Genomic DNA, 13816 nt, shown 5'->3' with positions numbered 1-13816 from the left:
ACCAAGAGGAGCTGCAGAGATTCACAGCTCGGTTGGGAGAATCTGTCCACAGACAACTATTAGTTGCATACTCCACAAATCTGGCCTTTATAGAAGAGTGGCAAGAAGAAAAATTATTTTGAGAGGCGATTTTGAAAGCAAGTATAAGAAGTTCCATTTGCAGTTTGCAAAAAGCCATGGAGGTTGATATAGTTAGCATGTGAAATAAGGTGCTATGGTCAGATGAGAACAAAGTAGAACTTTTTGGGCAAAACTTTATGTGAGGCTGAAAACGAACACTGCACATCATCCTGAAAACATCCCCACCATCAAAAATGGTGGTGGCAGCATCATGCTGTGGGAATGCTTTTCTTCAGCAGAGACAGGAAAGCTGGTCAGAGTTGATGAGAAGATAGATGGAGCTAAAAAGGGAGGAAAATCTATTATTGGCTGCAAAAGACTTGAGACTGGGATGTGGGTTCACCTTCAGCAGGACAACGACCCTAAACATACAGTCAGAGCTACAATGGAATGGTTTAGATCAAAGCATATTTGTGTGTGAATGGCCCAGTCACTATCCAGACCTAAATCCCACTGAGAATCTGTGACAAGACTTGAAAACTGCTGTTCAGACATCTCCATCCAATCTCTCTGAGCTACAGCAAGTTTGCAAAGAAGAATGGGCAAAAATTCAGCCTCTAGATGTGCAAAGCTGGTAGAGACATACCCCCAAAAGACTTACAGCAGTAATTTCAGGGAAAGGTGGTCCTGCAAGGGTATGAATACTTTTTTAAGGCACTGTATCTGTGCTAGCTTTTTTTACTAGCTCTGTTTTCCCAGTACTAATACTACTGTAGCACCTTTAGTACTTTATTTTCAGTATATATACTATCTTATAACATTATACGGTCTGATACTCCTACAAATTGGACTGCTAAGATCGTATATGAATAATATGATTGATGTTAAATCTTTTACCAGAACAGAATGGCATCTCCACTTGGACCCCGAGATACTGGAAGGTTCATCGCTGAGAAGAGCAAGGATGTGTCTGTGGACATGGCGGGTGTACACTCCCTCGCCGAGAAGCTCTTTGAGAAGATTGATCGCAAGGAGCTCACGCTGAAGGGATGGAAATTTCTTCATGAACTGAATCCTCAGGGCTCCGGGGAAGATGCTGTCAATTGGGTGTTTTTTGCTGACACCTTGAACTTTTCCTTCTGGTCAGAAAATCAAGATAAGAAGTACTTGGTCAAATACAAAGGAAAGGAGTACAGTGGCTACTGGTCATTCTGTGCTGCCATAAACCGTGCCTTGGATGAAGGTCAGTAAGTTGCCTATGACACCTATACAGGTTATTTTATTTTTTATTTTCTATTTTAAAGCTGGAGTAACATTTCGGGCATAAGAAACGCCAACACTATTGATGCTCTGTCCAGTCTCGTCTCCTCCCCAGCTCCATCCATTTTGGCATGAAACCGCTAAAAGTCACAAAATATTTGCCCAACTGAGCGTTGCACAAACATTTTGCAACTTTTCAGAGTGTTTTACATCAGTTTTCTGGCATAAGCATTGATAAATCAGAGCCTTTACATTTAATGCATTGATAAAAAAAAGTAATTCTAATCCTTTAGAAAAACATTCTACAATTCAGGTGAAGCCAAATCAGGAGAATATGGTGATGACCAACAACTTAAAAGTCGATGTCATTGAGTTATTACATGGCAATTGGAGACTGGTGGACAGCTCATTGTCCTAAAAAAGCAAGACGCTTCTGGAAAGTTTTTATGGAAGTTCCAATCTTCACCTTATGAAGTTCATTTTTATTATAATAATAATAATCTTTATATAGCGCCAACATATTCCGCAGTGCTTTACAGTTTCACCGTTAATCACCATTTCAAATTGATATAACCTTTTCTGTTAAAATTTAGCACTTTTAATTTTTTGTCTGCTAGAAATAGAAGGCCAAATATTTATCAATGCCTCATAAACAACATGAAGATGTCCATTAAATATAACTTTATATATTTCTAGGAATTCCCATCACTGCGGCGTCATATTATTCCACTGTAACCCTCGACCAGCTAAACCATGTTTTCCGCTCTGACACGGAAGTTCCCATCACCTTGATTGAAACCCGTCTTGAGATCCTTCATCAGACTGGAAAGATACTGATGGAAAAATTTGGAGGGTCTTTTCTGAACTGTGTTAAGAAGAGTGAAAAAAGTGCAGTGAAACTCTTGGAACTTGTGGTGGAGAATTTTCCTTCGTACCGGGATGAGGCGGTCTACCAGGTTAGCATGCAGGCAATTGAACAAATAATTCTATACATGTACACTATATGTGACCCTATGAGTAATATTACTCGGCTTCAGGAAAATGGCCGCCGTGATGTCCATCTGCGCACGCGCGGCATCCCGCTGCCATTTTCCTGAAGCCCCGGGAAGCAGGAGACTCCATCTGCGCACGCGCAGCCTCAGGAAGATGGCCGCGCCCACCGAGAAACCGCTGAATAGCGGCGAGCGCGATCTTTTTCTACAGCTGCGCAGTGCATTCGGCACTTGCGCATGCGAGAAGCACTATGCCACCAACGGGAACATAAGCAAGATGTGGGGGAAAAACAGCGCTGTGACCACGCCCATCCGACCTGACCAGCCTGATTGACAGGCGAAAAAGGCCACTTTTGTAAGGTATTTCAGCAGCATAGGTAGGGAATCGGGACAAAAAATACACTATAGTAACGCACAGCTCAGGCCCTATTTAACAGTATTTTTATCTCCTACTGAAAAAACGGGGTGACAGGTTCCCTTTAATTGTCAATATCATTGAATTATAAATAATCCAAGGTCATGAAAAATCCAGTAGCACCAAAAAAGAACTATTAAAACTTACAATTTTGCATAAAACAATGACAATGACAAAAAGGAAAATGAAAAAAGTGGCTGTACTTTGCAAATATTAATATGCACACATATAAACCGGGAAATACTCCCATAGAGATTAAATTGCCTGTGCCTTGTATATGGTAGTAAAAATAGGAGTTTATTTGTCCCATAGGTAATGCCTCTGCCTCAACATGTTTCCCCAAAGGTGTTTCTTCAGGAGGCCCGATAAATAGATGTTCACACTAGATGATCTAATGCCTCTGCCTCAACGTGTTTCCCAAATATGGCTCATCAAGGTGCCCGATAAATAGATGTTCACACTAACATAGTAACATAGTTAGTAAGGCCGAAAAAAGACATTTGTCCATCCAGTTCAGCCTATATTCCATCATAATAAATCCCCAGATCTACGTCCTTCTACAGAACCTAATTGTATGATACAATATTGTTCTGCTCCAGGAAGACATCCAGGCCTCTCTTGAACCCCTCGACTGAGTTCGCCATCACCACCTCCTCAGGCAAGCAACTCCAGATTCTCACTGCCCTAACAGTAAAGAATCCTCTTCTATGTTGGTGGAAAAACCTTGTCTCCTCCAGACGCAAAGAATGCCCCCTTGTGCCCGTCGCCTTCCTTGGTATAAACAGATCCTCAGCGAGATATTTGTATTGTCCCCTTATATACTTATACATGGTTACGCCCCTCAGTCGTCTTTTTTCTAGACTAGAAATGATTATTTAGATTTAGCGTGATTGATTTAGTGTGAATATCTATTTATCGGGACTCCTGAAGAACCACTTTTGGGGACACCTGAGGCAGAGACATTATCTATGGGATAATAATAATAATAATAAAACCCCTATTTTTACTACCATATACAAAAGCACAGGCACTTTAATCTCTATAGGAGAAATATTTCCCTGTTTATTTGTTTGCATATTGATATTTGTCATAAAGAGATTAAGAACAGACACTTTATTCATTTACCAGTTTGTCATTGATACTCGCATAAAACGATGACAATTTACACGATGAATCCGAATACTCAGTTTAAGGCCGGGGACACACACAACGTATAAAAAAATCGGTCCGTTTTTGTCGGACGAGAATCGCACACATTTTTACAAAACAGTGATCCGAGTGCAGTGCGAGGATGCGATTTTCTCGCATCGAATGATCCGTGTGACATCCGTATGGCATCCGTACTGCGTGTTTTTATCGCAGGCTTGCAAAACCAACATACGCCAATACAAGGGATCCATGTGTCAAAAACAAACAAACATATATACTGTCTATATATATATATATATATGTCAGTAGACACATATATGTATATATATTATTATTTCATCCAGCGCGATATAGCAGAAAGCCGGTAATTCAATTGCCGGCTTCTGCTTTCTCCTTCCTAAAACCCGACATGATTTGAGACCTGGTTTACATACAGTAAACCATGTCTTCTCCCCATTTTTTTTGCATATTCCACACTACTAATGTCAGTAGTGTGTCTATGCAAAATTTGGCCGTTCTAGCTCTTAAAATAAAGGGTTAAATGGCGGAAAAATTGGCGTGGGCTCCCGCGCAATTTTCTCCGCCAGAGTAGTAAAGCCAGTGACTGAGGGCAGATATTAATAGCCTGGAGAGGGTCCATGGTTATTGGCCCCCCCCCTGGCTAAAAAAATCTGCCCCCAGCTACCGCAGAAAAGGCACATCTGGAAGATGCGCCTATTCTGGCACTTGGCCACTCTCTTCCCATTCCCGTGTAGCGGTGGGATATGGGGTAATGAAGGGTTAATGCCACCTTGCTATTGTAAGGTGACATTAAGCCTAATTAATAATGGAGAGGCGTCAATTATGACACCTATCCATTATTAATCCAATTGTAGTAAAGGGTTAAAAAAAACACAAACACATTATTTAAAATTATTTTAATGAAATAAAAACAATGGTTGTTGGAGTATTTTATTCTACGCCCAATCCAGTCACTGAAGACCCTCGTTCTGAAAGTAAAAAAACATAATAAACCAACAATATCCTTACCCTCCGCAGATCTGTAACGTCCAACGATGTAAATCCTTCTGAAGGGGTTAAAACATTTTGCAGCAAGGAGTTCCGCTAATGCAGGCTGCTCCTTGCTGCAAAACCCCGGAGAATGGAGCTAAAAATAGATCAATGATCTATATTTAGCTTCATTTGCGGTGAGGCGCCCTCTGCTGGATGTTCATAGATCGTGGGAACTTACCTAGAAAGCTCCCAGGCTTTCAAGGAAAGTTCCCACGATCTATGAACATCCAGCAGAGGGCGCCTCACCGCAAATGAAGCTAAATATAGATCATTGATCTATTTTTAGCCTCATTCTCCGGGGTTTTGCAGCAAGGAGCAGCCTGCATTAACGGAACTCCTTGCTGCAAAATGTTTTAACCCCTTCAGAAGGATTTACATCGTTGGACGTTACAGATCTGCGGAGGGTAAGGATATTGTTGGTTTATTATGTTTTTTTACTTTCAGAACGAGGGTCTTCAGTGACTGGATTGGGCGTAGAATAAAATACTCCAACAACCATTGTTTTTATTTCATTAAAATAATTTTAAATAATGTGTTTGTGTTTTTTTTAACCCTTTACTACAATTGGATTAATAATGGATAGGTGTCATAATTGACGCCTCTCCATTATTAATTAGGCTTAATGTCACCTTACAATAGCAAGGTGGCATTAACCCTTCATTACCCCATATCCCACCGCTACACGGGAATGGGAAGAGAGTGGCCAAGTGCCAGAATAGGCGCATCTTCCAGATGTGCCTTTTCTGGGGTGGCTGGGGCAGATTTTTTTAGCCGGGGGGGGCCAATAATCATGGACCCTCTCTAGGCTATTAATATCTGCCCTCAGTCACTGGCTTTACTACTCTGGCGGAGAAAATTGCGCGGGAGCCCACGCCAATTTTTTCCGCCATTTAACCCTTTATTTTAAGAGCTAGAACAGCCAAATTTTGCAGATACACACTACTAACATTAGTAGTGTGGATTATGCAAAAAAAATGGTGATATAAGATGGTTTACTGTATGTAAACCATGTCTCATATCATGTCGGGTTTTAGGAAGGAGAAAGCAAAAGCCGGTGCTGTATGAAGGAATAATATATATACATATATGTGCCTACTGACATATATATATATATATATATATATATATATATATATATATATATATATATATATATATATATATATATATATATCTATTCTTTGTGTACATATTTATTCTACTGGAAGCTGTCAGTGTGATTTTACTGTACACCGCACTGAATTACCGGCTTTTCTCTGTAACAGCGCTGCGTATTTCTCGCAAGTCACACTGCTGGTCCGTGTGTAATCCGTATTTTTGGGGCTTCCATAGACTTTCATTGGCGATTCTCGGCCGAGAAACGCTGACAATCGCAGCATGCTGCGATTTCACTCGGATCCTGAATACAGCCGAGAAAATATCGGATGATGGGAGCTGCCCCATTGATTAACATTGGGACGAGTGCTATGCGATTTTTTTTTTTTATCGCATTGCACTCGTCCGTATTACGGTCTAGTGTGACCCCGGCCTAATATGCATGGTCATTCTTATAGCATTGATATGGATAGACTATTTGGATATGTATAACGTGACATAAACCACTTGATTTGATATCATTTATTTTTGGCACTCAGTGGTATGGTATTTACTAGAATATTCTAAGCCACTTCTTTGATCAAATAATTAGTGGTGTGCTTATGTCAAAAAGTGTCTGTATGCAGAATTTTGCCTCCATCAGTGTTTGATGGGTATGGTATGTAAAATATGCTGTCATCAATTATATTTGCAAGGACTTGATTGTTTATCAAACACCCGGGCTCAGTGATGTTGCTGTAGCTGGTCCTGAATCGGAGAACAGGGACTAATAGGGTCTCTCGGACAGCCGCCGAGGAGTGGGGGCGCCAATTGCCGTGTTATATAGGGTGTCAACATCCGCTGCAAGGTAGACTCAGAAATTAAGACTGTGTAGGGCCTGTCAGGGAGTATTTTTTCTGTTTTCGTGTTTGTCTTTTGTGAATTTACATTTCTAAAAATGTATCTAATAAAAATTGTATTTTAATAGGTCTTTTTTGATACTACTCAATATCACTGAAAAAAATATCTGTTTATTTATTTTTTTAAATTCTCATAAAAAAAATAAAATTAGGCTTAAAGGGAACCTGTCAGTGGGTTTTTGCTATGTAATCTGACAGGGGAATGATGTGGTGACAATCCAGTGATTTAAACCTTAGTTTACTGGGTGCACAAGTTCTTATAGATTCACAGTCTTCTCTGCTGCAGATCTAGCAGTGCTCTGAATGCTGAGCTCTGTGTAACACCGCTCGCACCACTGATTTTCAGCATTCTGGGTACACTGTATATTGACAGAAAGTTGCTAATCAGTGGTTCGATCTGTAGGTATGAGGCAGCTAGTCCTCTAGTATAATCTCCTGCTGATAAAACACTGATTTTATCGAAACGACAAAACACAGCTTAGTAAGTGACCCATCAGTGGAATTAGGATCTCTGCTCCTACATCATGCTGCTCTCAGATTACATAGCAAAACCCTGGTGACTATTGGGGCAGCACGGTGGCGCAGTGGTTAGCACTGCAGCCTTGCAGCGCTGGAGTCCTGGGTTTGAACCCCACCAAGGACAACATCTGCAAAGAGTTTGTATGTTCTCTCCGTGTTTGTGTGGGTTTCCTCCGGGCACTCCGGTTTCCTCCCACATTCCAAAGACATACTGATAGGGAATTTAGATTGTGAGCCCCATCGGAGACAGTGATGATAATGTGTGCAAAAAAAAAAAAAAGTAAAGCGCTGCGTAATATGTTAGCGCTATATAAAAATAAAGATTATTATTATTTAAAATAAACTGCATAAAATTGCATATGGCATGATAGTGACTGGATTTGATAGGTAAGGCTACTTTCACACTTCCGTCGGTATGGGGCCATCGCAAACCGTCGGCCCTACGTACCGACAGACGTTGTGCTAAATTTAGCACAACGTGGGCAGCGGATGCAGTTTTACAACGCATCCGCTGCCCATTGTGATGAGCGGGGAGGAGGGGGCGGAGTTCCGGCTGCGCATGTGCGCTCGGAAATGGCGGACACGTCACACAAAAAACAGTTACATTGAATTTTTTTTGTGCGACGCGTCTGCCAAAACACGATCGTCGCTAATTCAAGTCTATGGGCAAAATGCAGGATGCGTTTTTTGACCATAACAATGGATTGCGACGGAGCCCAGAAGACGGAAGAGAGAAAGTAGCCTAAGGCCTCTTTCACGCTTCCGCCTTTCAGCTCCCGTCACAATCCATCATTTTTTGAGAATGCAGGATCCTGCATTTTCTCATAGACTTGTATTAGCGATGGATTGTGACGGATGGCCATCTGTTTCATCCGTCTTTCACTGGATCCTGCATTAAAATAAAAAACGGTCCGTCGGGCAGAGAAAACGTTCAGAGGAATGTTTTTTCTGCACTTTGGAAAATCGGTCAGCGACGCATCCTGCGCTGCCCGTCTGTTATGTTTGCTAATGACAGGTGTTATGAAGGCAATCCAGAAACACAGTGTGCTTAGCGATCAGAGCGCACACAGTGATCTGACAAATACCCAAAAATACAAGAACGAGCTCTGAGACGTGGAAACTCTGTAGACTGCACACCTGATCCTATCCTAAACACAACTAAAAGCGGCTGTGGATTGCGCCTAACAACTACCTAGGCAACTCGGCACAGCCTAAGAAACTAGCTAGCCTGAAGATAGAAAAATAGGCCTGACTTGCCCCAGAGAAATTCCCCAAAGGAAAAGGCAGCCCCCCACATATAATGACTGTGAGTAAGATGAAAAGACAAAACGTAGGGATGAAATAGATTCAGCAAAGTGGGGCCCGATATTCTAGGACAGAGCGAGGACAGTAAAGCGAACTTTGCAGTCTACAAAAAACCCTAAAGCAAAACCACGCAAAGGGGGCAAAAAAAACCCACCGTGCCGAACTAACGGCACGGCGGTACACCCTTTGCGTCTCAGAGCTTCCAGCAAAAACAAAAGACAAGCTGGACAGAAAAAAAGCAACAAAAAAGCAAAAAGCACTTAGCTATACAGAGCAGCAGGTCACAGGAACAATCAGGAGAAGCTCAGATCCAACACTGAAACATTGACAAGGAGCAAGGATAGCAGCATCAGGCGGAGTTAAGTAATAAAGCCGTTAACGAGCTCACCAGAACACCTGAGGGAGGAAGCTCAGAAGCTGCAGTACCACTTGTGACCACAGGAGTGAATTCAGCCACAGAATTCACAACAGTACCCCCCCCTTGAGGAGGGGTCACCGAACCCTCACCAGAGCCCCCAGGCCGACCAGGATGAGCCGCATGAAAGGCACGAACAAGATCGGAAGCATGAACATCAGAGGCAAAAACCCAGGAATTATCTTCCTGAGCATAACCCTTCCATTTAACCAGATACTGGAGTTTCCGTCTAGAAACACGAGAATCCAAAATCTTCTCCACAATATACTCCAATTCCCCCTCCACCAAAACCGGGGCAGGAGGCTCAACAGATGGAACCATAGGTGCCACGTATCTCCGCAACAACGACCTATGGAATACATTATGTATGGAAAAGGAGTCTGGGAGGGTCAAACGAAAAGACACAGGATTGAGAACCTCAGAAATCCTATACGGACCAATAAAACGAGGTTTAAATTTAGGAGAGGAAACCTTCATAGGAATATGACGAGAAGATAACCAAACCAGATCCCCAACACGAAGTCGGGGACCCACACGGCGTCTGCGATTAGCGAAAAGTTGAGCTTTCTCCTGGGACAAGATCAAATTGTCCACTACCTGAGTCCAGATCTGCTGCAACCTATCCACCACAGAATCCACACCAGGACAGTCCGAAGACTCAACCTGTCCTGAAGAGAAACGAGGATGGAACCCAGAATTGCAAAAAAATGGAGAAACCAAGGTAGCCGAGCTGGCCCGATTATTAAGGGCGAACTCAGCCAACGGCAAAAAGGACACCCAATCATCCTGGTCTGCAGAAACAAAACATCTCAGATATGTTTCCAAGGTCTGATTGGTTCGTTCGGTCTGGCCATTAGTCTGAGGATGGAAAGCCGAGGAAAAGGATAGGTCAATGCCCATCCTACCACAAAAGGCTCGCCAAAACCTTGAAACAAACTGGGAACCTCTGTCAGAAACAATATTCTCAGGAATGCCATGCAACCGAACCACATGCTGAAAGAACAAAGGTACCAAATCAGAGGAGGAAGGCAATTTAGCCAAGGGCACCAGATGGACCATTTTAGAAAAGCGATCACAGACCACCCAAATGACTGACATCTTTTGAGAAACGGGAAGGTCAGAAATGAAATCCATCGAAATATGTGTCCAAGGCCTCTTTGGGACCGGCAAGGGCAAAAGCAACCCACTGGCACGAGAACAGCAGGGCTTAGCCCTAGCACAAATCCCACAGGACTGCACAAAAGTACGTACATCCCGTGACAGAGATGGCCACCAGAAGGATCTAGCCACTAACTCTCTGGTACCAAAGATTCCAGGATGACCAGCCAACACCGAACAATGAAGTTCAGCGATAAGTTTATTAGTCCACCTATCAGGGACGAACAGTTTCTCTGCTGGACAACGATCAGGTTTATTCGCCTGAAATTTTTGCAGCACCCGCCGCAAATCAGGGGAGATGGCAGACACAATGACTCCTTCCTTGAGGATACCCGCTGGCTCAGATAAACCCGGAGAGTCGGGCACAAAACTCCTAGACAGAGCATCCGCCTTCACATTTTTAGAGCCCGGAAGGTACGAAATCACAAAGTCGAAGCGGGCAAAAAATAACGACCAACGGGCCTGTCTAGGATTCAAGCGCTTGGCAGACTCGAGATAAGTCAAGTTCTTATGATCAGTCAATACCACCACGCGATGCTTAGCTCCTTCAAGCCAATGACGCCACTCCTCGAATGCCCACTTCATGGCCAGCAACTCTCGATTGCCCACATCATAATTACGCTCAGCGGGCGAAAACTTCCTGGAAAAGAAAGCACATGGTTTCATCACTGAGCAATCAGAACCTCTCTGTGACAAAACCGCCCCTGCTCCAATCTCAGAAGCATCAACCTCGACCTGGAACGGAAGAGAAACATCTGGCTGACACAACACAGGGGCAGAACAAAAACGACGCTTCAACTCCTGAAAAGCTTCCACAGCAGCAGAAGACCAATTAACCAAATCAGCACCCTTCTTGGTCAAATCGGTCAATGGTTTGGCAATGCTAGAAAAATTACAGATGAAGCGACGATAAAAATTAGCAAAGCCCAGGAACTTTTGCAGACTTTTCAGAGATGTCGGCTGAATCCAATCCTGGATGGCTTGGACCTTAACTGGATCCATCTCGATAGTAGAAGGGGTAAAGATGAACCCCAAAAATGAAACTTTCTGCACACCGAAGAGACACTTTGATCCCTTCACAAACAAAGAGTTAGCACGCAGGACCTGAAAAACCATTCTGACCTGCTTCACATGAGACTCCCAATCATCTGAGAAGATCAAAATGTCATCCAAGTAAACAATCAGGAATTTATCCAGATACTCACGGAAGATGTCATGCATTAAAGACTGAAACACAGATGGAGCATTGGCAAGTCCGAACGGCATCACTAGATACTCAAAATGACCCTTGGGCGTATTGAATGCAGTTTTCCATTCATCTCCTTGCCTGATTCTCACCAGATTATACGCACCACGAAGATCTATCTTAGTGAACCAACTAGCCCCCTTAATCCGAGCAAACAAGTCAGATAACAATGGCAAGGGATACTGAAATTTAACAGTGATCTTATTAAGAAGGCGGTAATCAATACACGGTCTCAGCGAACCATCCTTCTTGGCTACAAAGAAGAACCCTGCTCCCAGTGGTGATGACGATGGGCGAATATGTCCCTTCTCCAGGGATTCTTTCACATAACTGCGCATAGCGGCGTGTTCGGGCACGGATAAATTAAATAATCGACCTTTAGGGAATTTACTACCAGGAATCAAATTGATAGCACAATCACAATCCCTATGCGGAGGTAGAGCATCGGACTTGGGCTCTTCAAATACATCCTGATAATCAGACAAGAACTCTGGGACCTCAGAAGGGATGGATGACGAAATCGACAAAAATGGAACATCACCATGTACCCCCTGACAACCCCAGCTGGATACCGACATGGAATTCCAATCCAATACTGGATTATGGGTTTGTAGCCATGGCAACCCCAACACGACCACATCATGCAGATTATGCAACACCAGAAAGCGAATAACTTCCTGATGTGCAGGAGCCATGCACATGGTCAGCTGGGCCCAGTATTGAGGTTTATTCTTGGCCAAAGGTGTAGCATCAATTCCTCTCAATGGAATAGGACACCGCAAAGGCTCCAAGAAAAACCCACAACGTTTAGCATAATCCAAATCCATCAGATTCAGGGCAGCGCCCGAATCCACAAACGCCATGACAGAAAACGACGACAAAGAGCATATCAAGGTAATGGACAGAAGGAATTTGGACTGTACAGTACCAATGACGGCAGACCTAGCGGACCGCTTAGTGCGCTTAGGACAATCAGAAATAGCATGTGTGGAATCACCACAGTAGAAACACAGACCATTCAGACGTCTGTATTCCTGCCGTTCAACTCTAGTCATAGTCCTATCGCACTGCATAGGCTCAGGTTTAACCTCAGGCAGTACCGCCAAATGGTGCACAGATTTACGCTCGCGCAAGCGTCGACCGATCTGAATGGCCAAAGACAAAGACTCATTCAAACCAGCAGGCATAAGAAATCCCACCATGACATCCTTAAGAGCCTCAGAGAGACCCTTTCTGAACAAAGCTGCCAGCGCAGATTCATTCCACTGAGTGAGTACTGACCATTTCCTAAATTTCTGACAATATACTTCTATATCATCCTGACCCTGGCACAAAGCCAGCAAATTTTTCTCAGCCTGATCCACTGAATTAGGCTCATCGTACAGCAATCCGAGCGCCAGGAAAAACGCATCGACACTACTCAATGCAGGGTCTCCTGGCGCAAGAGAAAATGCCCAGTCTTGAGGGTCGCCGCGCAAAAAAGAAATAATAATCAAAACCTGTTGAATAGGATTACCAGAAGAATGAGGTTTCAAGGCCAGAAATAGCTTACAATTATTTTTGAAACTTAGAAACTTAGTTCTATCTCCAAAAAACAAATCAGGAATAGGAATTCTTGGTTCTAACATAGATTTCTGATCAATAGTATCTTGAATTTTTTGTACATTTATAACGAGATTATCCATTGAAGAGCACAGACCCTGAATATCCATGTCCACACCTGTGTCCAGAATCACCCAAATGTCTAGGGGAAAAAAAAAAAAGTGAACACAGAGCAGAAAAAAAAAAAAAAAAAAATGATGTCAGAACTTTTTCTTTCCCTCTATTGAGAATCATTAGTTGGGCTCCTTGTACTGTTATGTTTGCTAATGACAGGTGTTATGAAGGCAATCCAGAAACACAGTGTGCTTAGCGATCAGAGCGCACACAGTGATCTGACAAATACCCAAAAATACAAGAACGAGCTCTGAGACGTGGAAACTCTGTAGACTGCACACCTGATCCTATCCTAAACACAACTAAAAGCGTCTGTGGATTGCGCCTAACAACTACCTAGGCAACTCGGCACAGCCTAAGAAACTAGCTAGCCTGAAGATAGAAAAATAGGCCTGACTTGCCCCAGAGAAATTCCCCAAAGGAAAAGGCAGCCCCCCACATATAATGACTGTGAGTAAGATGAAAAGACAAAACGTAGGGATGAAATAGATTCAGCAAAGTGGGGCCCGATATTCTAGGACAGAGCGAGGACAG

The 13816-nt window shown here is 43.1% G+C and overlaps 1 protein-coding gene across 4 annotated transcripts in view; it reads left to right on the top strand.

Moving 5' to 3' along the window:
* The window catches only part of LOC138644794 (queuosine 5'-phosphate N-glycosylase/hydrolase-like), a 46262-nt gene that overhangs the window by 20472 nt on the left and 11974 nt on the right, over positions 1 to 13816 (top strand). For all 4 annotated transcript variants that reach the window (XM_069733607.1, XM_069733606.1, XM_069733608.1 and 1 more), the window contains exons 3-4: positions 961 to 1303; positions 2017 to 2276. In XM_069733607.1, the coding sequence (XP_069589708.1) occupies positions 967 to 1303; positions 2017 to 2276 (597 nt within the window). In that variant the 5' untranslated portion in view covers positions 961 to 966. The remainder of the gene's footprint in view (positions 1 to 960; positions 1304 to 2016; positions 2277 to 13816) is intronic.

The sequence above is a fragment of the Ranitomeya imitator genome, chromosome 7 (assembly GCF_032444005.1).
Source record: "Ranitomeya imitator isolate aRanImi1 chromosome 7, aRanImi1.pri, whole genome shotgun sequence".
In the NCBI taxonomy this organism is placed as follows: Eukaryota; Metazoa; Chordata; class Amphibia; order Anura; family Dendrobatidae; genus Ranitomeya; species Ranitomeya imitator.
Note: the sequence above shows the minus strand (reverse complement) of the source record. Positions and strands in the feature narration are given on the sequence as shown.